Source organism: Manis pentadactyla, chromosome 2, assembly GCF_030020395.1.
Source record: "Manis pentadactyla isolate mManPen7 chromosome 2, mManPen7.hap1, whole genome shotgun sequence".
Lineage (NCBI taxonomy): Eukaryota > Metazoa > Chordata > Mammalia > Pholidota > Manidae > Manis > Manis pentadactyla.
Window position 1 is genome coordinate 157,511,121 of NC_080020.1, and position 25,069 is coordinate 157,536,189.

At 39.9% G+C, this 25,069-nt stretch overlaps 1 protein-coding gene across 4 annotated transcripts in view; it reads left to right on the forward strand.

Annotated features, from left to right (window-relative positions):
- The window catches only part of TMEM87B (transmembrane protein 87B), a 57,500-nt gene that overhangs the window by 2,813 nt on the left and 29,618 nt on the right, over positions 1-25,069 (forward strand). For all 4 annotated transcript variants that reach the window (XR_008995750.1, XR_008995751.1, XM_057497003.1 and 1 more), the window contains exons 2-9: positions 807-867; positions 11,525-11,616; positions 13,586-13,723; positions 14,656-14,709; positions 15,932-16,022; positions 17,432-17,493; positions 17,725-17,908; positions 22,059-22,158. Coding sequence is in view for 2 of the 4 variants with exons in the window: in XM_057497003.1 (XP_057352986.1) it covers positions 807-867; positions 11,525-11,616; positions 13,586-13,723; positions 14,656-14,709; positions 15,932-16,022; positions 17,432-17,493; positions 17,725-17,908; positions 22,059-22,158 (782 nt within the window). In the remaining 2 variants the exon portion in view is untranslated. The remainder of the gene's footprint in view (positions 1-806; positions 868-11,524; positions 11,617-13,585; positions 13,724-14,655; positions 14,710-15,931; positions 16,023-17,431; positions 17,494-17,724; positions 17,909-22,058; positions 22,159-25,069) is intronic.

Below are 25,069 nucleotides of genomic sequence, written 5' to 3' on the forward strand. Positions count from 1 at the left end.
GAGCTGCTCATCCTGGCAGTGTGTTTCTTCATTCTTGACCAGTTGGTCATTAAACACAGTCCCTTCTCACAGCATTTTAACTCTTGGTGAGGGCATACGTTATTTCATTTTGATGGGGGAGAGGGTTGTGAAGAAGAGTGGGTCCTAGAGATCATGTAAGGGAAGGCCTGGCCTGGTGTGGGGCATGGTGGAAGACCTGAGGAAGGCATTTTTGGACAGGGGCTTCGAAGGGTAAGATGAAATTAACTAGGTGAAAAAAGAGTGACAGGGAAGGGTTTTTAAATTTTCAGACCAGGTCCTGAGGGCAGGAAGGAGTATCATACTTTTGAGGAACTGAAAGAAAGGTGCTCGCAAATTGAGTGGGCCTTGATGATGCAGGCTCCTGTGAGCTGCAGTAAGAAGTGGTCTGTTGTAAGTACACAGGGATAAATACCCTAACAATTTAGGAGAGGAGTGTTTGTTTTATCAAATTTACATTCGTATAGATACCAAGAGAGCAACTGCAAGTGCAGACAGATCCTGTGTCAGAGCTATAGTAATCACGGAAACGCTCCAGCCCTTACCTGTGTGTTGCTGGCCCCTGGCTGAGATGCTACAAGCAGGAACATTCTGGAGTCATATCAACTGCAGGGAGTAGATATGTCAGACAAGGTTTTACGCAAGTGAGTGATGTGATCAGATTTACATTTTTTAAAAAATCACTCTTTGATAGAAGTGTGAGGATTAGAACTATGTACTTTCTACTGTGAAACTACATAAACAGTTGAGAAAGTTATTTTTTAACAAGATATTTGTGTTTTTTTTAGAGATCAGGACCTTTGATATTTAGGAAAACTATGTTTAATTCTACTGAGATCAAGTTTTCTGGTAAGTACAATAAACTAATACAGTAACATTAGAAATGAGTAACGTAATATTATACATCATACATTAATTTAACATGAACTGATATATATTATATATTTATGTGTTATAAACTAGGCAAATGTTTTGTTTCTAAGTGGTTCTTTTGTTTCAGTCAAGATCTGGTTATTTATTTTTATTTTGGTATCATTAATCTACAATTACATGAGGAACATTATGTTTACTAGGCTCCCCCCTTCACCAAGTCCCCCCCACAAACCCCATTACAGTCACTGTCCATCAGTGTAGTAAGATGCTATAGAGTCACTACTTGTGTTCTCTGTGTTGCACCCCCCCCACATTATACATGCTAATCGTAATGCCCCCTTCTCCCCCCCCCCCCCCCCGCGCTTATCCCTCTTGTCCCACCCATCCTCCCCAGTCCCTTTCCCTTTGGTAACTATTAGTCCATTCTTGGGTTCTGTGATTCTGCTGCTGTTTTGTTCCTTCAATTTTTTCTTTGTTCTTATACTCCATATATGAGTGAAATCATTTGCTACTTGTCTTTCTCCACCTGGCTTATTTCACTGAGCATAATACCTTCTAGCTCCATCCATGTTGTTGCAAATGGTAGGATTTGTTTTCTTCTTATGGCTGAATAATATTCCATTGTGTATATGTATCACATCTTCTTTATCCATTCATCTACTGATGGACACTTAGGTTGCTTCCATTTCTTGGCTATTGTAAATAGTGCTGTGATAAACATAGGGGTGCATCTGTCTTTTTCAAACTGGGCTGCTGCATTCTAAGGGTAAATTCCTAGAAGTGGAATTCCTGGGTCAAATGGTATTTCTATTTTGAGCTTTTTGAGGAACCTCCATACTGCTTTCCACAATGGTTGAACTAATTTACATTCCTACCAGCAGTGTAGGAGGGTTCCCCTTTCTCCACAACCTTGCCAACATTTGTTGTTAAGATCTGGTTATTTTAAGAATGGATTTTTCTGATCCTGTCTTAGGAAATGTAATATGAATTGTTCTTTAAAAATTATAATTAAAGTCTAATAAAGCTTTAGCAAAAAAAAAATTGACTTTTGTGAAATTTGACTTTTGTGAAATCCAGCTTCTAAAACTAGATAAAATTCCTTTTGTGAATATATGAAATGTCATGATTGTAATAAAACTTTTATGCCCCTGAAAATTTTCTAAATGTGTACATGATCATAGTATAAAATAAAAATTGCTAAATACCAACATTTTAATTAGGATTTTAGGGCTTCTGAAAATGAAAATGTACATAAATACTGATGTGCAGGGACTACCAAGTCATATGTCTTGAGGTTTTTAATTTTTAATATTTTTAATTTTTTTTATTTTGGTATCATTAATCTACAATTACAGAAAGAACATTATGTTTATTAGGTTCCCCCCTTCACCAAGTCCCCCCCACATACCCCTTCACAGTCACTGTCCATCTGCGTAGTAAGATGCTGTAAAATCGCTGCTTGTCTTCTCTGTGTTGCGCAGCTCTCCCCATGCACCCCCCACACTGTACATGCTAATCATCATGCCCTCTTTCTTTTTTTCCCCGCCCTTATCCCTCTCTTCCCACCCCTCGTCCCCAGTCCCTTTCCCTTTGGTAACTATTAGTCCGTTCTTGGGTTCTGTGATTCTGCTGCTCTTTTGTTCCTTCAGTTTTCCTTTGTTCTTATATTCCACATATGAGTGAAATCATTTGGTACTTGTCCTTCTCCGCTTGGCTTATTTCACTGAGCATAATACCCTCTAGCTCCATCCATGTTTTTGGTAGGATCTGTTTTTTTCTTATGGCTGAATAATATTCCATTGTGTATATGTACCACATCTTCTTTATCCATTCATCTACTGATGGACATTTAGGTTGCTTCCATATCTTGGCTATTGTAAACAGTGCAGCGATAAACATAGGGGTGCATCTGTCTTTTTCAAGCTGGAGTGCTGCATTCTTAGGGTAAATTCCTAGAAGTGGAATTCCTGGGTCAAATGGTATTTCTATTTTGAGCATTCTGAGGAACCTCCATACTGCTTTCCACAATGGTTGAACTAGTTTACATTCTCACCAGCAGTGTAGGAGGGTTCCCCTTTCTCCACAACCTCCCCAACATTTGTTCTTTGTCTTTTCGATGATGGCGATCCTTACTGGTGTGAGGTGATATCTCATTGTGGTTTTAATTTGCATTTCTCTGATGATTAGCGATGTGGAGCATCTTTCCATGTGCCTGTTGGCCATCTGGATTTCTTCTTTAGAGAACTATCTATTCAGCATCTCTGCCCATTTTTTATTTTTTATTTATTTTTATTTTTATTTTTTTTGTGAGGGCATCTCTCATATTTATTGATCAAATGGTTGTTAACAACAATAAAATTCTGTATAGGGGTCTCAATGCTCAATGCACAATCATTAATCCACCCTAAGCCTAATTTTCATCAGTCTCCAATCTTCTGAAGCATAACGAACAAGTTCTTACATGGAGAACAAATTCTTACATAGTGAATAAGTTACATGGTGAACAGTACAAGGGCAGTCATCACAGAAACTTTCGGTTTTGCTCATGCATTATGAACTATAAACAGTCAGTTCAAATATGAATAATCATTTGATTTTTATACTTGATTTATATGTGGATACCACATTTCTCTCTTTATTATTATTATTTTTAATAAAATGCTGAAGTGGTAGGTAGATACAAGATAAAGGTAGAAAACATAGTTTAGTGTTGTAAGAGAGCAAATGTAGATGATCAGGTGTGTGCCTGTAGACTATGTGTTAATCCAAGCTAGACCAGGGCAATAAAACATCCACATATGCAGAAGATTTCTCTCAGAACAGGGGGGGTGAGGTTCTAAGCCTCACCTCTGTTGATCCCCAATTTCTCACCTGATGGCCCCCGTGCGACTGTGCCTGTCTTAGGTTGTTCCTCCCTTGAGGAATCTTACCCGTCTCTGGCTAACCAGTCATCTTCCGGGGCCATACAGGGAAATGTGAAGTTGGTAAGTGAGAGAGAAGCCTTATTGTTTGAAATGGTTAGCTTTTTACTTCTTTGCATATTAATGCCCTGTTCTGTCCATTTTTTAATTGGATTATTTGCTTTTTGTTTGTTGAGTTATGTGAGCTCTTTATATATTTTGGATGTCAATCCTTTATCGGATCTGTCATTTATGAATATGTTCTCCCATACTGTAGGATACCTTTTTGTTCTATTGATGGTGTCCTTTGCTGTACAGAAACTTTTTAGCTTGATATAGTCCCACTTGTTCATTTTTGCCTTTGTTTCCCTTTCCCGGAGAGATATGTTCATGAAGAAGTCACTCATGTTTATGTCCATGAGATTTTTGCCTATGTTTTTTTCTAAGAGTTTTATGGTTTCATGACTTATATTCAGGTCTTTGATCCATTTTGAATTTACTTTTGTGTATGGGGTTAGACAGTGTGATCCAGTTTCATTCTCTTACATGTAGCTGTCCAGTTTTGCCAGCACCATCTGTTGAAGAGACTATCATTTCCCCATTGTATGTCCATGGCTCCTTTATCAAATATTAATTGGCCATATATGTTTGGGTTAATGTCTGGAGTCTCTATTCTGTTCCACTGGTCTGTGGCTGTGTTCTTGTGCCAGTACCAAATTGTCTTGATTACTGTGGCTTTGTAGTAGAGCTTGAAGTTGGGGTGTGAGATCCCCCCCACTTTATTCTTCCTTCTCAGGATTGCTTTGGCTATTCAGGGTCTTTGGTGGTTCCATATGAATTTTTGAACTATTTGTTCCAGTTCATTGAAGAATGCTGTTGGTAATTTGATAGGGATTGCATCGAATCTGTATATTGCTTTGGGAAGGATGGCCATTTTGACAATATTAATTCTTCCTAGCCAGGAGCATGGGATGAGTTTCCATTTGTTAGTGACCTCTTTAATTTCTCTTAAGAGTGTCTTGTAGTTTTCAGGGTATAGGTCTTTCACTTCCTTGGTTAGGTTTATTCCTAGGTATTTCATTCTTTTTGATGCTATTGTGAGTGGAATTGTTTTCCTGATTTCTCTTTCTATTAGTTCATTGTTAGTGTATAGGAAAGCTACAGATTTCTGTGTGTTAATTTTGATCTGCAACTTTGCTGAATTCAGATATTAGTTCTAGTAGTTTTGCAGTGGAGTCTTTAGGATTTTTTATGTACAATATCATGTCATCTGCAAATAGTGACAGTTTGACTTCTTCTTTACCAATCTGGATTCCTTGTATTTCTTTGTTTTGTTTGATTGCCGTGGCTAGGACCTCCAGTACCACGCTGAATAACAGTGGGGATAGTGGGCATCCCTGTCTTGTTCCCGATCTCAGAGGAAAAGCTTTCAGCCTCTCGCTGTTAAGTATGATGTTAGTTGTGGGTTTATCATATATGGCCTTTATTATGTTGAGGTACTTGCCCTCTCTGCCCATTTTTAAAAAAATAATTAATTAATTAATTTTAATTTTTTTTTTTTTTTTTTAATAATTATTTTTTATTGAAGGGTAGTTGACACACAGTATTACATTACATGAGTTTCAAGTGTACAACACAGTGGTAGAACATTTATATACATAATTCTAGGTTCCAGCTATCACCCTACCAAGCTGTTACAATATCTTTTTTTATTTTTTTTTTTTTACTGATTCTTTTTTTAATTGAGGCCTGATTTATATACAATGTTCTATTGATTTCAAATGTATCACATAGTGATTTGGTAATTATATACATTATGAAATGTTCACCATGATAAGTGTAGTTACTGTCACAATACTAAAGTATTACGATTTTATTGATTATATTTCCTATACTGTACTTTTCATTTCCATGACTTACTTTTTTTTTTTTTTTTTTCAATTTTTTTCAATTTTTTTTTTTTTTTTTTTACATTACATGAGTTTCAAGTGTACAACACAGTGGTAGAACATTTATATACATAATTCTAGGTTCCAGCTATCACCCTACCAGGCTGTTACAATATCTTGACTATATTCCTTATGCTATACCTTACATCCCGGTTACTAATTTCTTTTACCATTTTTTTTTTTTTTGTGAGGGCATCTCTCATATTTATTGATCAAATGGTTGTTAACGACAATAAAATTCTGTATAGGGGAGTCAATGCTCAATGCACAATCATTATTCCACCCCAAGCCTAATTTTTGTCAGTCTCCAATCTTCTGAGGCATAACAAACAAGTTTTTACATGTAGAACAAATTCTTACATAATGAATAAGTTACATAGTGAACAGTACAAGGGCAGTCATCACAGAAACTTTCGGTTTTGCTCATGCATTATGAACTATAAACAGTCAGTTCAAATATGAATACTCATTTGGTTTTTATACTTGATTTATATGTGGATACCACATTTCTCTCTTTATTATTATTATTTTTAATAAAATGCTGAAGTGGTAGGTAGATACAAGATAAAGGTAGAAAACATAGTTTAGTGTTGTAAGAGAGCACATGTAGATGATCAGGTAATTTTAATTTTTTTGAAGAACATTATGTTTACTAGGCTCTTCCCTACCCCAAGTCCCCCCCAACCTCTATTCCCATTTTGTTGAGAGTTTTTATCATGAATGGATGTTGAATTTTGTTGAATGCTTTTTCAGCATCTATGGAGATGATCATGTGGTTTTTGTCCTTCTTTTTGTTGATGTGGTGGATGATGTTGATGGATTTTCGAATGTTGTACCATCCTTGCATCCCTGGGATGAATCCCACTTGGTCATGGTGTATGATCCTCTTGATGTATTTTTGAATTTGGTTTGCTAATATTTTGTTGAGTATTTTTGCATCTACGTTCATCAGGGATATTGGTCTGTAGTTTTCTTTTTTGGTGGGGTCTTTGCCTGGTTTTGGTATTAGGATGATGTTGGCTTCATAGAATGAGTTTTGGAGTATTCCCTCCTCTTCTATTTTTTGGAAAACTTTAAGGATAATGGGTGTTATGTCTTCTCTGTATGTTTGATAAAATTCCGAGGTAAATCCGTGTGGCCCAGGGGTTTTGTTCTTGGGTAGGAGGTTTTTAATATTTTTAATGGGTTTACATTGGATCATAGTTACTATAGTCTAACTCCTCTTAGTGTTTCTAGTAATTTGACTAGGTAATTTGTCTGCCAGGCTTAAAATTTTGGGACAAAGAGTAGTTCTTTGTTGGGTAGAGCACACTGGCTTCCTAGGGATTCAAAGCCACGTGCCTTTGCTCTGGCACTCCTGCTCTGATGACCATATATGGGTCTTTGCTGAGGAGTAGGAGAGCCGTCAGCTAGAAAGCAGAGGTGGTTCAAAGCAGCTTGGTGGTTTCACAGATCATCAGTGGTGATAAGAGCTTGGTAAGAGGAAATTGAAGTCCAAGGTGGGTGAGGAAAAAATTTTGGCGTCTGATTGCTTTAATGAATTCATATCTCAATGTTTAGATAAATAAGAATTAAAAGACTGGTGTGGACAAAACAATTAGGTGAGGGACACAAAGTTGTATGGAGCAGTAAAACACAGAATTTGGTTTTGAAAGAAGTCAAACATAATATCTGAGATCAGCCTAAGAGTACACCATAATCTAGACAGTGGTATTAACATACCTCAAGAAAGAACAAAGCTGCAGAAGGGAGTTAGGAGCAAAGGCATATAAAAATGAGGGCTTACACAGGGCATAAATATGCAAAGAAGTAAAAAGCTAACCTTTTCAAACAATAAGGCTTCTCTCTCACTTACCAACTTAACATTTCCCTGTATGGCCCCGGAAGATGACTGGTTAGCCAGAGACGGGTAAGATTCCTCAAGGGAGGGACAACCTAAGACAGGCACAGTCGCAGGGGGCCATCTGGTGAGAAAATGGGGAGCAGCAGAGGTGAGGCTTAGAACCTCCCCCCTCATGTTCTGAGAGAAATCTTCTGCATACATGGATGTTTATTGCCCTCGACTAGCTCGGATTAACACATAGTCTACAGGCACACACCTGATCATCTACATTTGCTCTCTTACAACACTAAACTCTGTTTTCTACCTTTATCTCGTATCTACCTACCACTTCAGCATTTTATTAAAAATAATAATAATAGAGAAATGTGGTATCCACATATAAATCAAGTTTAAAAATCAAATGAATATTCATACTTGAACTGACTGTTTATAGTTCATAATGCATGAACAAAACCGAAAGCTTCTGTGATGACTGCCCTTGCACTGTTCACCATGTAACTTATTCACTATGTAAGAATTTGTACTCCATGTAAGAATTTGTTCGTTATGCATCAGAAGATTGGAGACTGACGAAAATTAGGCTTGGGGTGGATTAATGATTGTGCATTGAGTATTGACCCCCCAATACAGAAATTTATTGTGGTTAACAACTATTTGATCAATAAATATGAGAGATGCCCTCACAAAAAAAATATATATATATATATATAAACACACTTCCAATTGTAAAATAAATAAGTAACTGAGATGTAATGTATGGCATAAGGAATATAGTCAAAATATTATAACAACTTGGTATGGTGATAGCTGGTACCTAGAATTATCATGTATATAAATGTTGAATCACTGTGTTGTACACCTGAAACTAATGTAATGTAATACTGTTGTCAACTACCCTTCAATAAAAAAAAAAAAAAAAATGAGGGCTTTGTCAGTCAAAAGCTGGCAGTGTCCATTAGGAGTTGGGAGAGAGGTCTTGACCCAGTACTATAGCTATGACATGGGTGGCAGGTACAGCTGCAGCATTCAGCTGAGCTTCCTGGGTCTGGTGCCATGCTCACCAAGCAGCCTTCTCATCACATTCAGTGTGCAGGAGTGCATGCTGAGGAGAGTTAGTTGATCATTACTTATCCACTTTATAGTTGCTGTTCTTCTAAGTAACTGGCATTGTGATTTATATATCTACATTGGTGGTGTGGTGAAGGAGTGAGACTGTATCTCTGTGTTCTCACAGAACCAGGTCTTAGTGCCTGCAAAGCTACAAATTGGTCACCTGTATGTGAGTCTATTCTGTGGTGGATCAGACATCTGGCTTTCCCTTAGGTGGTTGCTCCTTTGCTACCTTATTCAAGATGTAGTTATGTGGAGCTGCTGTTGAAAAATCTGTCAGTGTAATTCCCCATGTTATCAGAATAAAAGAAATACACCATGTAATCATCCCACTGTATTACAGAAAAGCATTTGTAAAGAACTCAGCATCCATTCATGATAAAAACTTTTACAAAACTAGAAATAGAAGGAAACTTCTTCAGCCTGAGAAAAGGCATCAATGGAAAATCTATAACTAGCATTATACTGTCTGTTCTCTCCAGAGTGAGCTCTAAGTTCAGTTAATTCCAATAAAAATCCAAGCTTTTATGTAGAAATTGACAAATTGTTTCTAAAACTTATGTGCAAATACAAAGAACCTAAAATAACAAAACAATAAAAAAAAAGTTGGAAGGCTTTTACTATCTGACTTTTAAACTTACATAAAGCTACAATAATCATACCAGTGTGGTACTGGCATAAGGACAGACATATAGACCAATGGAACAGACTAGAGAGCCCTGAAATAAGTTCATCTGTGTAAAGGTCAACTGATTTTCAACAAAGGTGCGGTAATTTATTAGAGAAAGGATAGTCTTTTCAACAAATGATGCTAGACCAACTGGAGATCCACACTGAAAAAAATCTCAACTGTTAGACCATGGACTTGGACACTATTCCCACCATGGTCCTCCCTGCCTGTGGTTCCATTTACATATGTTAGACTGTTAGATATTGTCTCATATGTGACCGAGGCCATATGTTAATTTTTTTAATTTGTTAATTTTTTTCAGTCTTTTTTTGTGCTTCATTTTGGATCTTTCTATTGCTTTGTCTTCAAGTTCAGTGATATTTTCTTCTGTAGTATCTAATCAGTTGTTAGTCTCATACAGTGAATGTTTTATTTTGGATGTAGTGTTTTTTAATCTCTAGAGGTTCTTTTTTTAAAATGTCCTGTTTCCTCTCCTCAGTATTTTGATAATGGTTTTACATCTTTGAGCATATGGAAAATATTTATAATAGCTGTTTTCATAATTTTCTCTACTAATTACATCACCTTTGTTTTTTCCACCATTTGTCATATTGACTGATTCATATCAGGATTATGAGTCAAATTTTCCTACTTTTTATATCTAGTGTTTTTATTTGGATGGTGGATATTGTGAATTTTACATTCTTGAGTGCTATGATGTTGTATTCCTTTAACAACTGTGTTCTAGCAGTTAAGTTTCTTTTGGGTGAGCTCCATCCTTTCCAATTTTTTTCTTAATTTTTTTTTAGGATGGATCTGGAGTAACCTTGGCAATAGGACTAACTTAGCACCCTTTTAAGGTCTGACCTTCCATGTCCCTTTTGAATGCTTGGTATATTTAATGAGGCTCCTCCACTCTGGCTAGTGGAGCAGTTCCCAGCCCTGTGCGAGCTGAGAATTGTTGGGCATCTCACTGTGTGTGGGCAGGATGCTGTGCAGCCAGAGACTGAAGGGTATCTCTGTGCACATTTCTTACACTGTTTATCTGCGTAGCTCCCAACGCTTAGGTGCTCTGCCCCAGAAATTCTATGAGCGTCAACATTCGAGCTTCAGTTTGGGTTCCCTCTGGTTGCCAGCCTTCAAAATGGCTCCCAGTGATTCCTGCCTCTTGGTATTCATGACCTTGTGTAGTCCCCTACTATATTCTATCCAGGTTGGTCTGACCAATGGAATATAGCAAGAGTCATGGCACATCTCTGACATTGTGGCTTCTTCTTTGCTCTGTGTCTGATGACTTGCTCTGGGGGGAGCCAGCTGCCACGCTATGATGACACTCCCAAAAGAGCTTTTTCTGATTCTAGACTTCTCTCAGTCTGTCTAATCACATTATTCTCCCACCCGAAACGGTTGGGGGTGCTTTATAATATTGAAAATAAAGGAAAACTCCTTAGGAGAGCATAATACTTATCCTTACGAATTTTCTCCAGCTTCAGCTCTTTCCTCTTTCCCCAGTCTTTCCTTACCATAGCAAACTGTTTTCAGGTGGCCATATTCATGCCATGCTCACATACCTGGGCATTTGCATTCCACTCTCCTCTTCCCCTGGCTAACTCCTGGTCTCTCTTCACATTAAAGGTCTCTTCCTCCAGCAAGCCTGCTGGCACCCCATTCTTCATGCTTTCCTAGGCTTAATTAGGTGCCCTGCCTGCCCTCCTGTTCTCAGCCCCTCATTCTAGCAAAGATGCTTGTTTGTTAAACCTCTCCTCCCCAATACCGTACTTAATTCAAGCACAGGGACTGTCCCCGTTTACCATTCTGTCCCTTCCTGACACACAAAGGGTGCTTGCTCAGTACTTTTGAAAGAATAAGTCAATGAGGAGAACATTTTGGATGAAATAAGCAGTGACTTACACATCCAGCTGCTCAGTTGATTTTAACACTGGACTTAGCATACAGATGAAATGAGTAGTATGACAGTTTTTGGTAACTAATAATTTAATGAATTTATGTGTCTCATTTTGCAGTGACTTTTTGGAGAAATTAGATAATATTTTATTCATTGTTTCGTTAAAGTAGCCTATTTTAAATTGCATTTTGATAACCTAAGTTTATATTGGAATATATATATTATTGTAAAATGAGATTTTCTTTTTCTGAACAGTTAAGTCATTCAGTTGTTCTGGGCCTGTGAAGTTTACCATAGAGTGGTATTTAAAACATCATACCTGTCAAAATGAATACTCTAGGCTGGAAGTAAGTAAAATATACAAATTTTTAATTTATATAAAGCTGTGAAGAAAAGTATGAGTATAAAGATTTATTAGTTCATCAAGTGAGGAGGCTAGAAATACCGATTGTAGTTTTAAAAGTGCCACAGATGTGTTCCAGGGTTTAGTCAATAAATGCTTTAATTATATCAAATACATGCTTTCTGAGAAGAATGTAAATCTTTTAGTTTCCCTGTATCACAAGAAATATGTTAGTAAATATTTCAATCACACATGTAAGAGCCATTAATAAAAGGACTATGGGTCACATCCACATAAAAAGCAGCTTAAGAAACAAACGTAAAAGTCTCACTTCATTCAAAAAATTAGGAACAGGGAACCTAGAACTTTAGTGAGTCTGAGTACATTTAGTGTGTAAAGTAGATCTCAGAAAGGTGCGGAGAGGAAAGGAGACAGCAGGGGAGAGGAGTGAGAAGGCGAGAGGAGGAAAGAGGCTGTGCACGGCTCCTTCCTGCCCGGCTCTGAAGGCTGGGCGCCTTGCATGCCACAGCAGAGTGTCCCTTTTGCTGGTTCTCAGGATGGTTGCTGGGAATTCCTTCCTGTTCAGCTTGCTGGTTACCTGTTGGCTCCTAGCTTGAATAATGGGTGGGTTTCCATACTTTTATTTGTAGTAGTATCTTTCCACTCGGGGTGAAAGATGGTATTTTCCTTGATTGCCTTTTGACATGAATCCTAAATATTTTACCCCTTCACACTAAATACTTAAGTGTGTATTTCCTAAGACCAAAGATAGTCACCCAGATTACACAGTACAATGATCAAATTAAGAAATTTAACATTAATACAATACTGTTATCTAATAAACAGACCTTGTTAAAATTTTGCCATCATCCTAGTGGCATCCTTTTTAGCAGGTTTGGTTTTTGTTTCCTGATACAGGATCCATTCCAAGATCACATGGTATTTCTGCAGCCTTTTTGGGGTCTTCTGTGACACGACTGATAATGTAGAAGCTCTTTATTTTTATGAAATGTCCCTCAGTTTGAGTATTTCTGATGTTTCTTTGTGATTAGAGTCAGGTCATAATTTTGGCAGGCATGCCAGAGAATACTGGTTTGTCCCATTTCTGGTGATGTTGAGTTTCTGTGAGTTTTCTCCATTATGAAGTTACGTACTGTGTTTCTCTTTGTTATTAACAATAATTTATGAAGAGATGCTTTTGTATTTGTATGTAAATACCATTTATTTTTTCATCCATCCTTATTTTATATCCTTTGATTCTTGCCTGATGAATCAGCTTTTGCTGTGACAATTGATACATGGTTATCTTCTAATTCCATATTTTCTTCTACATTTATTGGTATTTTTCTGTGAGTATGAGCTCTCCCTTCTCCATCTTACCAGCCAGCCAGTCAGTCAATTGATTAGCCATCAGTGTGGGCTCAATGATTTTTACTTTGTCATATGAATTATAGCCTACTACTTTTTTTTTGCTCAAATTGTCTCATATTTGGCCAGTAGAAGCCAACTTTAACCTTTTGATGACTGGGAGCTACCATTAGGAGCCTGGTCTTGTTCATCTGTCTGAGATATAAAAGAGACTCATGTTTGGTTTATCTTTGCTTGTAGTTAAATGCTTTCTTCTGCTGAAAAATCCTTTATATGTGGGATAAAAGAGAAATAGTCCCAGAACAAAGTTATTTTTTATTTCCCTATCAACCATTTCCTAGTGTGATAATACCGCAGTCACTTTTCCTCCTGTAAGATGATGCCTGTATTATATATTTCTGTATGTGAGCACACTGATGGCTAAAATGTTGGAATTACTTCAATTATACACAAACCTTTTTCTTTTCAGTATGTTGTTTTACTGCATGCTTTCAAATGTTCCAAACTGAGTAAATGTTTGGTATTACTTAGATTCTAAGTTTTACTAATCATCTTAGATAAGAGGTGTAGAAATAAATTATAACACAGAATTTTACCTCGGGTAGGAGGAGCTGTCACAAAACCGTGAACTTAGTGTTGCTGAAGACCTTTGTGACCATTATTTCAAGAACACTGAGTGTTGGACAACAAAAAACGAAAACTTAGATTGCAGCACCGGTTTACAGCTGTTTCCTCCGCTGAATGTGAGTACCTGCCTGGCCACATCAGAACAGAATGGACTCCCAGGGAATATCAACTTAAATTCTGTTTCAGCAATATTTTGATAAAGAAAGGTCCTTAATTTGTTAATTCTTAGATTGAGTCTTTGTGTGTGTGTTAGTGCATGATAAGTATGATTTTGGCACCATTATTCCATCTCTTTTACCCCTCTGCAGCAGCATCCTTGAAAAAGGAGTCTTTAACGTCCTCACATGACCTGCTGTCAGTTCCCCTCTTGTTCTCTTCTGTCCACTCCAGGCAGCTATTTGCCCCTGTTATTCCATCCGAACAGCTCTACTCAGGGTCACCAGTGACCTCCCTTTTGTTAAGCCCAGTGGTCTCTCCACTCTCCCCACAGATCTGTCAGCTTACCTGGCTTACAAGTATTTAACACGCTCTCCTCCCCTGTGTGCCTTCTCCGTCACAGCGCGGAAGATTAGATTCTAAAATGCTACCAGCAATAATCCCTTCATTGTAAGGCCGAGGGCCATTCTAACATCTTTTTGTTCCATAAATTATGAAATGAAATGAAACATTTTAGAGGGGTTGTTTTAAAAATTATGAAGTATAATAAATATACAGTTAAATGTGTATATCAGAACTATATGGTAGATGACTTTTCAAATCTGAACAGTGTAGATCTAGATTAAGCACAGACTGTTTTAGCACTTGAGCCCCCTTTTAGTTTCGATGCCCTCCCAACCAATGACAATCACTGTCCTGATTAAGGAAGTTATTTTTCAAAAGCAGAATTTTATTGCTCATGTTGGGGCTACAATTTGTTTTCTGGTGTTCAGCTTTCAAATCTTTACTTTTTTCATCAGACTTTTTTTTCATAATTGTTAAAAAAGAAGTCTTTAATTTTCCCCAAAGAAATGCAGCAGTATTACATGGAATTTTTTTTTTTCTTTCCAAGAGTAAGGAACTAATTACAGATACCAGAAATGTTTCAAACCAGGAAGGATCAATGGTAAGGCATTTTTTTTGTCTTTAAATCAAATATATAGAAGTTGTAGTGAGACTGAAAATTTGCTGATGGATAGATATCTGGAAAGAGATAAAAAGGTAGATTATTAGAATTGGTAAAGAAGAAAGAAGCATTATTTAGAACAGTCTCTTTTTTTACATATGTCTATATGAATGTTGTATATACTTGTTTCTGTCCTTGTTTAAAAATCTCTTTAAAGTTGTAATTTAAGGTTAACTTTTAGGCAGCCTTTCTTTTCTTTAAAAAATGAAATTCCACTTTCAGATGCCTGAGACAGTATAGCAGTGGGCTGGTATGGGTCGTCATTAAGGATTTAAAGAAATAAAAGTGAAGAGTTGTAACATGGAGGCAGGGGGAATTTGGTATTTTGGGGAGTTACTAAAAGTCAGAAGACCAGAGTTCAAGAGAGTTAGTAGTTGTATGTAGGACTGAAAGCAGGCTTAGGAGAGCATGTGGCCTGCTTTTATACCGTGACTCTCCATGTTTCTCATGTTCTTCAGCCATCCAAAAGAGTAGGCTAAGGGTGCAAAGGCATTCACTGTCCAGCGGCTGGGACTCTACAGACTGTCACAGGAGGAGGAAGAGGAAATGAAAGGGAGGGATAGGGAATATTCCAGAAGGAGGAATGTGAAAAGTTATGTGGGGGCATTGGAGGGCTCATGGGCATTGCAGTGGGCAATTACTTCTCAGTGGGGCTGCTAGTTCCTTATGTTCCACAGTTCCTTATGGAATTTAAGTATTTAACCAATACACTGAATCAGCCATGTCTAACAATGTTATCTGACTTCTTCCTTTCCCAGTTCCAGTTTTAAAATGTACACATTTAAAAAATGAATGCTTAATACGAGGATAAAATATGGGAAGAATAATATTAGAAAAAATATTTGAATGGTAATATTAAATAATAACATTGTAACATTGGAGGAGATCCTGTGGAAATACAAAAGGTAGAAAACACTGAAGAGTCGAAAAAGCTTTTTTCCTCCTCTATCCCTTTGGGTCTGGGAAGACGGTGATAAAAAGAAAAAATTGGAAAATCCTTCCATTGTCCTCTATGCTTCCATTGCCTTCCATTCCTTTTCACTGTTTTATTTGTGTTTTTTAAAAGTAACCCAGAATGTTTTAAGATGTGAATAATTGCTTAGCTGCATTTTATGTAGCAGTTTAAAAAAATAACACAAAGGGTTCTTTTTTTCTGTTTCAGGATGTTGTAGCCAGAACACAGAGAGATGGGTTCCATATCTTTATTGTTTCTATTAAAACAGAAAAAACAGATGCAAGGTGGAATTTGAATGGTATAGTTAAACTACGTGTGTGCTTACTGTCTGCTTTTACTGTGTTCCATATTTTTATTGACCCCTACATTTCCTCTTAAAACACATCATTCAAAAATGAATTTCTATTAATCACAAAAAATGAATAATCTATTTGGGAGACTTAAAACTTTATGCTTGCCTTATTTTTTTAATGGATTGGAAGCTTAAAATTACATGTTTCTAAATGTAAGACTTCATAGTGGAATATAAAATTCTCTTATCCTTTCAGATGAAAAAAGTCTTTTTTAAATTACAAAAGTGGGTAGACAACATTTTACTTGTATTGGAAGTAGTTTATATTCTCAGTTTCTTAAAAATGGCCATCACCAGGGGTTTAACATTTTTCTTCTAAAGCGTCTGTAGCCTAGAAGTAGATGTAGCATGTCTGGCAACTGTGGCTTCTGTGGTCTGTGATCCACCCTGCCCAGCATAGACTCTGTGCCTCATTAGGCTACATAGTGCCTAGTGCCCAGTGCATGCAGGCTGCCATAAGCAGCTGTCAGTGAAATGAATGCTTTCACATGTCCTAGAATTGCTTTGGCTGTCAGTTTGCAGAGCGGGCATCTGTTGGCCTAATAATAGCCAAACAGCATGTGAGGGTCCTAGGGGTTTGCCGACTGCTCTGAGTCATCCATTGGGGATGCAGGTGAAGCCAGGTTTTGCCTCTCAGAGTGCCCAGTCCAGCAGGGAGGCAGACAGTCCCGAGGTGAGATGGAGATCGCTGCAGAGAGGCATGGAGCTGGTGTACCATGGGGAAAGCTGGTGGCGGTGGCTGCTCTGCAAGTGTGAGGTAGGGCTTCCTCCTGGAGGTGACATCATAGGCCAAACGAAGGGAGTAGGAAGTTGGAGCCATTCTGCTACCTAGTTTTATGCTCCATTCCTTCTCAGGTGTTTTGTCTTTTCCTCTGGCACCAGCAGGTGGTTTTACAGCCCTGCTGGCCAGTAACTGCACCAGTTGCTGAGCTCTCTTGAGTCTTACACTACATCTGGCATTCTGTTTATTCCTGCTGTCTTGGACAACAACCCAGAGTAGATACTGGAGTTAGTAATTTATCCCAAGTTACATGAAAGGATACAAAGGCCTCAGGTCAGTAACACAGCAGGGGGCCAGTCTAAGGTCACTGCTAATTTGATGTCTGTATAAGATCAGATTTGGCCCAGGTTTTATAACAGCATATATACCAGTAAAGGTACCTTGATAAGATCACATAGTCAAACAACTAGTAATTATCCAGCACCTTGTATGTGCTAGGTAAGAACTCAGCATTTGTTAGCTTGGTTTGTGTCTCTCTCGGAGCCTTTTGGGAAATGAGCTTACATTTAAAAACTTAAGATTGATTGTTAATTTAACTCATTAATTTCTTTATCCCCACCTTTACCTTCCCCAGTTTCTCTTTCTATGGTGGGGCCTCATGGATATATTTCTGCATCAGATTGGCCTCTAATGATTGTGAGTATTTTTCATCATTTTTTCCTTTTTTTAAGATGAATTTTATTTCCTAATTGGAAATTAAATAAATTAAGAGCTCAGGAGTGGTAACTCCTTCAAAGTTAATGCTGTGACATACTCTATTTCTGGTTCCAGAGTGATGGGAAAATAAAGGATTGGATACTTGAATGTAGAAATGTCAGTTTTCAAATGATCCAAAGGTTTAACTGAAAATTGCTTCTCTTCCTACAGTTTTACATGGTGATGTGTATCGTCTATATCTTATATGCCATACTGTGGCTGATGTGGTCTGCCTGTTACTGGAAAGATATATTAAGAATCCAGTTCTGGATTGCAGCTGTTATTTTCCTGGGAATGCTTGAAAAAGCAGTTTTCTATAGTGAATATCAAAACATCAATAATACTGGGCTATCAAGTAAGTTGTGGCTGTCTTCATAAGTACAGTGTGATCCAAGAGGCTCCTTACATCTGTGAGCAGAGCTGTGGGAGGCCCCACTTGGTACAGTGGTTTGGGAATAGCCATATTATTTATGGAGAGGAGGGAAGCCAGGAAGGGAATGTCAGAGTACGACTGATCCAGGCTAGCATGTGTGTTGTCTTTATTTTCTATCTTCCTTCTTGCTTTTCCTCCTGGAGAAAGGAAACTTCCCACTCCCTGAGGGTCAGCTACCAGAGCTTGGGTTAAAAGAGCACAGTGTTCTGGGCTTGGGATCTTTCTGGTTTTCCCCCATACTCTTTCTTCTCCTTTCCCTCCAAAAGAGAAAAGAAAAAGAATTTAAGCCCAGGCAGTAAAATCAGTCCTGTTGGCCTGCAGCCATGTTTCCTTCTCCCCACGTCCTCACTCTTGCAAAGAACTTTATGCGGCCACTGGAGGCACCATCGCAGGCACACATTTACACAGTGGAATGTGTGAGTCAGGCAGGCATGTAGTTGGCTCCCCCAGATGGTCCCAGATTTCTAGATGACACACAAGCCAGAGAAGTAAAGACAATTCTGTAGCCAATCCTTTAGAAAGGGAGATTGTTTGAGTGGGCTGAAAGCTCTCAGGAATGTGCGACCGAGTGATCAGTTAAATTGATTGGTACAGAATTTCAAAAGGTGTGGGTATGGCCATGAGTGAGTTGGAATACTAGATGAAACAAGTTTGGCATGAAGTTGATAATTAATGAGGCTAAGTGACAGGTACGTGGGAGTGCGATATACTGCTTTCTCTATTTTACGGAGTGTTCATAATTTCTCAAAAAGTTTAAAAAGATACATAGAAAAGAATAAGAATAAAGGACAACATCCAGGGAGTTATAGAGGTCCTACTACTCTATGAGATGGTTTAGTGATGTTTGTGTGTGTGCACGCTCTTAACCAGCTGAAGAAGGAAGGATGGGCTGCTGTGCATGGCTGGGATTAGAGCAGCCTTGAATGTCAGATAAGGTGGCTCAGCTCCTTATCTTGAGAAAGTGGAGAGCGGTGGGGACTCTGGCGGGGAGCAGCAAAAATCTGAGGTGCGGGGAGCAGCAAAAGTCTGAGGTGCGTGAAGAGCTGGGAGGCCCCCTTCATCTCAGTACTTGAAAACCTCTGAGACACACCAGCAGCACTGGAGAACCCCAGAGTGCTGTCAGTCTTGGAGGAGTCCTGCTGGAGCAGGAAGGAGAGGTGTTGGGGGAGAGTGGGCTGATATTCCTGGCTTTCTCAATGGGACTTCTGGAGCAGAGGCTGTCTTGCCTAGTAGCATCGGTCCTGGAAGGTGGACTGTAGAAGAATCACACAGAGAGAGGGAGCAGTGATCATTAGGGCAGCATGGAGACGTAAGAACAGACTGTGTCAGACTGACGTTCTGTTCTGTGCTTCTAGATTGGCAGTTAGGAAGTAGGTCACTTGGTATACTGGACTTCCGGGTATTGGACGAGGTCTTGTGATTCCTTGGGGACAAGATGGAGAAACATGAGCTGAAAACTGGTTGTATAGCCATGTCTAAGGGCCTGTGCAGATAGCCACTTGTCAGTCTTGTCAACTCAGAGCTGTGTTGCCTCATATGGTAGCCATAAACCACATCTGGCTATTTAAGTAAAATTAGAAATTCACTTCTTCAATTATACTGGCTGCATTGCACATGCTCTGTAGCCACATGTGGCCAGTGGTGACTGTATTGGATATCACAGATGTACAGCATTTCCATTATCACAGAAAGTTCTGTTGGACAGCATTAGTCTGGAGCAGTGGTCTCACCCCTGGCTGCACATAGCACCACTTGAGGAACTTTAAAATGAGACCAGTGCCAGAGGTTCTAGTTGGAGAAGGCCTCTGAATTGCTTCTGTTCAGAGGTATCCCATGTGATTCTAATATGCATCTAGGATTGAGAACAACTGGGCTAGGAGACAGCTTTGAGTGATGTCTGTTTCACAGGTTTTAAACCTTGTTGCCATTTTATTTTTGCTGTAAGTCCATTGGTTCAGTTTGTTCAACTAACATTTATTGCATACTTGTGTGTATATAGAGAGCGTCCTCTTCAATTTTGTGAGGTTGGCAGAGTTGTAAATACTGGAGAATAATTTTAAATGAACCCTTCTCACCTGGAGATACACAGTGGGACGCGAAGAGATGTGATAGTGAAGGAAGGGAAAGGCGAAATTTAATTGGTAAGACCCTGAAGTTGGGATTAAAGTACAAATGCAAAAATAAAAATGGGGAAGTTCTTTTTAAAAGATTTAAAGGTTGAAGCTTATGGAAAATTAACTCAGCGTAGGCAGTGATAGGGTGGTTGCCTCCCACAGGCTTGTATAACCTTTTGTTGCTTTGCAGCAGGAGGACTAGCAGGAAGGCGTTGAGAATCCTGCTGTGCAGGCCCAGTCGTACCAGGAAGGTTGTATTCACTTTACTTCAAGAGGGAGGTAGTACAGACTGAGCAGCTCTCGAAGGGTTTGAAAACACGCCCACCCTCATAGACATTTGTCTTCCTGAACCTCCCGTTCACGTTCTGCACTCACAGAGATCCCATCCACTGTTCTCCTAAAGCTTGGTCTCCTGGCCAGATCTCTGTCCTGTTCTACAGAACTAGTAGCTAGTTACCTACTGAACATCTTCTGAATGCCCTGCAGACTTCTCAGTGTCATGAGGCAGAAATGGGACTCATCCTTCTGTCCTTACATTGCCTCCTTGCCCCCAGCCGGCTGCTCCTCCAGGTAGGCCTCTCAGCGGACAGCACAGCCAGTGACCTGGGGCCATCCTCTTGCCTTCTTCCTCTCTCTTTAGTTCCACACCTGTCCTCAAGGCATTTGACAAGGTCTCTTGTGATTTTTTGTGGGTAAAATGGAGAAATGTGAGCTGAAAACAAGAATAATTGTGTGGATTCACTAGTCAGGTTTCTGACTCTCTTTCTAGTTCTCTCCATCTTTGCTGTCAGTACTTTTCAGACCTCTCACCTGGACTTCTGGAAATGCTACTGAGCATTTTCTCTGCCTGCAATCTAGCTGCTCTCCAAGCCATTAAAGAGCGCAATCTTGATAAAATGAAACTGTCTATTTTATTCCAAGGGTCAGCACACTGTTCTTGCAAAGGCTATATAGTAAATATTTTTGGCTTTGTGGGCCATGCAGTTCATGTTGCAGCTTCTCAACTCTGCCATTATAGCTCCAGAGCAGCCACAGTCAACCTGTAGACAAAGGGTGTGGCTTCTTCCAGTAAAACTGTTTACAGAAGCAGATGTACAACCAGATGTGGGCTGTAGTTTACCAGTTCCTTTTTCACTCCCACTTACTACCATTCACTTACCATTGCCCTTAGCATCAAGTCTGTGCTCATAACATAGCCTAAAACCCCGTGTGACTGGTCCCTGCCCCTTATCACTGGCCTCTTTTCTTGGCATCTCTCGTTACTCTCTCTACTGCAGACCTTCTGAACTTTCACTTCTTGCAACACATTTTGCTTTTCCTCTTTTCTCCTCCCCCAAATAGTTAACTCTTACTTAGCCTTCAAATCCTGATGTAAACGTCACTTTTTCTGAGAAACTGGACCCATGTGCATTTCTCCCAAACGTGGGTTGGTTGCTATCTTCATAGTCCTGGGAGATACTGTGTTACCTCTGGTACCTCCCATGCCGACCTGTCTCTGGTTACTTGTGCTCGAGTACAAGCTGCATGAGGGCAGGGGTCACGTGTCACCCGTCCTGTTAGAACCGCGCGTTGTAGTCCAGGAGCAGGACTGGAGGAAAGAGAACTCTAGAGGACTTGATGGCTTTCAGATACTTAATTATAAGAAGAGGGCTGTAGTTCTTGGTAGCCTCCAGGGGAGGAACGAGCAAAAAAGGGTGCTCAGGAAGACAGCTGTTAGGTGGCTATGAGAGAGCTGTGCCAGTGGAGCCGATCAGATCACGGGGTGAATCCTTCATGGGTCATGAATTCCCCTTCACTGACGTTTTCAAACGTACGTTGGTAGGTGACTTCTGAAGTAGTATGGCTAATTGATCTTGAGGTCAGAATGGAGAGTTGTACACAGTACATATTTATTTGGAATCTTGGTGACAGGCCTCACATGTACACAGAATGAATTATTTTCTCTCTTTTCCCCTCAGCCCGAGGTTTATTGATATTCGCGGAGCTGATATCTGCAATTAAGAGAACCTTGGCCCGCCTGCTTGTGATCATCGTGAGCTTGGGTTATGGCATCGTGAAGTAAGTACCAGGTGTTGAGCAGATGCTGAGTTCCCAGGCTTATGGTTCTGTCCATCTGCATTATGACCTCTGTGAAACTGGAAACTTTGTCATATCATAAGACAAATTCCATAGGAAACATACCTGCATGAGCATGTTTTTAAAGGATTTCCAAATACTGGCTATTTTACACTGTCCTCAAATAAAGATCCTAAATTTAAATTCCAGTAACATTTTATGGTTTGATGAATAAAGAATCAACTTTAAGGATAATGGAAAAATAAAAGTGATGCTTGAAATTTAAGCCATTTTCTGTTCCTAGACAGCATAGGTAGCTTTTATGACAGTATTTGAGCATTATGAGCGAGGAGATTAAACCCAAGACTGGAACCTGGCTACCCATGAGGAGCCTGCTTCTCCTGGGCTCCCAGCAGGTCCTCCCTCTCATCCCTGTGGTCAGTAGGTATGAATGTGGAAGACCCTGTCCTCCATCCCCATTGCCCTCTCCAGGTCATTCTTCTTTCTTCCCTGAACTCTGATTCCCAGAAGCTTAAGCCTTCAGACCGGATCACCTGCTAATATCTTCTTACGTGGTCCCCTGTTGACTTCCAGATCTTGCCTTATCCCTTACCTCTCAGAGCACTGGCTTCGCTGCCTTTCTCCACAACTCATCCGTCAGAATTCCCTGGGATTTCTGTGTCCACGTGGTGATCCATTAAGTAACCTGTTACCACCTCACTTCAGTTGCTCTTACTTGTCACCTCACTATTTTCTAGATTCTTTTATTGTGTATAACTGCATCTTCTTCAGAATCATAAACTTCAGCAATCTGCTCTTCAACTGTCACCTCCTCTGATTCCTGTCAACTTTCTCTAATGTGTTAGCTGCAGTCACTGACCATAGCGTGGCCTCTGGCCTTTTGATCCTACCACCTGCCACTGATGCCACCAGATGCTCTCCATCCTTGCTTACCAAAGCTCTCTGCCTTCCTCTTGTCCACTTCCCTTGATAAGTCTAGCTCTCCCATCTGCTTCAGGCTGATGTCAGAACAGCAGAGTCCACCTGAGAACACCAGGCCTCACTGCCTGGGCACTCACCACACGGCCCTGAACTTCAGGGGCATCCTGACTGCTGCTGGCGCTTATCTAGATCCCCTGCCAACTTCTGTTCTCTCTCCCACTCTGCAGAACACCACTTACCCTTCCTCTCTTCGTTCCTCCCACTACTTACCCTCATCCATCTTAGCTGATCTTGGTTCTTTCCTCACTGAGGAAACAAGCCGTCAGAGGGAATTCTGATGCATTCCTGCCACCAGGTCTGTGTCATTCTCCCCATATCTGGACCACATGCAGCAGATTCCTTCTTCAAAGCCAAGGACCATTGGTGCTCATGGCTAAGTCCTGCTCCTGCCCTTGTGCTCTGGGTCCTTCTCTATCAAAAAGCGGCCAGCAGCTGCTCCTGTTTTCTCCTGTACCATCAGCTTCCCAGTCCCATTGGCATGCTGGTATTTCCATTTCCATCACTTTCAGAAGCAGGACCCTCCCTTGGTCCCAGATGGCCCTCTCCTCTGCTTCTGCTTATGTCTCTTCACCCCTGTGCAGCAGCATTTTTCTAATGAGTTGCCTGTACTTGCCACTCAACATCCCTTATTTCCTTTTGAACATTAGTGAGCTTTTTGCCTATCCTGAGTCTGTCAAGGTCACCCTGACCTCTTGCCAGATGACATGGCCCAGCTCAACCTGGTGCAGGGGCCCCTGTAGCAGTTTCAGTTGTGGAACCCTGGCTTTTCCTTCCCAGTCTCCCCTGCCCCGTCAGAACTCCTAACAGTGCACACCCTCTGTCCCTCTACCCCCGCATCCTTGTTATATGTCACTACTGTATGCATTAGGACTTACGTTCTCTTCCCCACTGGAATATGACTTCCATGGAGTAGGAACTTTGTATCATGTCCTGCTTTATCCTGAGACCCCAGTGTAATCCCTGGCACAGAGTCGACACTCAGTAAATGTGCATTAAATGCACACATGTATGCATGTGAGCTCAAGACTGGTGTAGTTAGCAAGATCTTAGCCAGGAAATCCTTTTTTCCATGGGACGTTTATTGAGATTCCTTCCCCCTCCCTCTCCCAAATTTTTTCCCCTGAGTATGGTGTGCAGATCAGAAAACCCTCTGGTGGAATCTGTTTTTTTTTTAATGTTTTATTAAGGTATGATTGATACAAACTCTTATGAAGGTTTCACATGAAAAAACACTGGTTATTACATTTACCCATATTATCAAGGCCGCACCCCATACCCCAATGCAGTCGATGTCCATCAGTGCAGCAAGATGCCACAGATTCACTATGTGCCTTCTCTGTGCTACACTGTTCTCCCTGTGATCCCCCACACCATGTGTACTAAACATAATACCCCTCAGTCCCCTTCTCCCTCCCCACCCACACTCCCACACCCCTCCCCTTTGGTAACCACTAGTTCATTCTTGGAGTCTCTGAGTCTCCTGCCATTTTGTTCCTTCAGTTTTGCTTCATTGTTATACTCCACAAATGAGGGAAATCATTTGACATTTGTCCTTCTCTGCCTGGCTTATTTCACTGAGCATAATAACCTCCAGCTCCATCCATGTTGTTGCAAATGGTGGGTTTGTTTCTTTCTTATGACTGAATAGTATTCCATTGTGTGTATGTACCACATCTTCTTTATCCATTCAGGTACAGATGGACACTTAGGTTGTTTCCATATCTTGGCTATTGTAAAGAGTGCTGTAAACATAGCACTAATAGCTATGCAATAAACATAGGGGTGGATATGTCTTTGAATCTGAGAAGTTGTATTCTGTGGGTAAATTCTAAGGAGTGGGATTCCTGAGTCAAATGGTATTTCTATTTTTAGTTTTTTGAGGAACCCCCATATTGCTTTCCACAATGGTTGA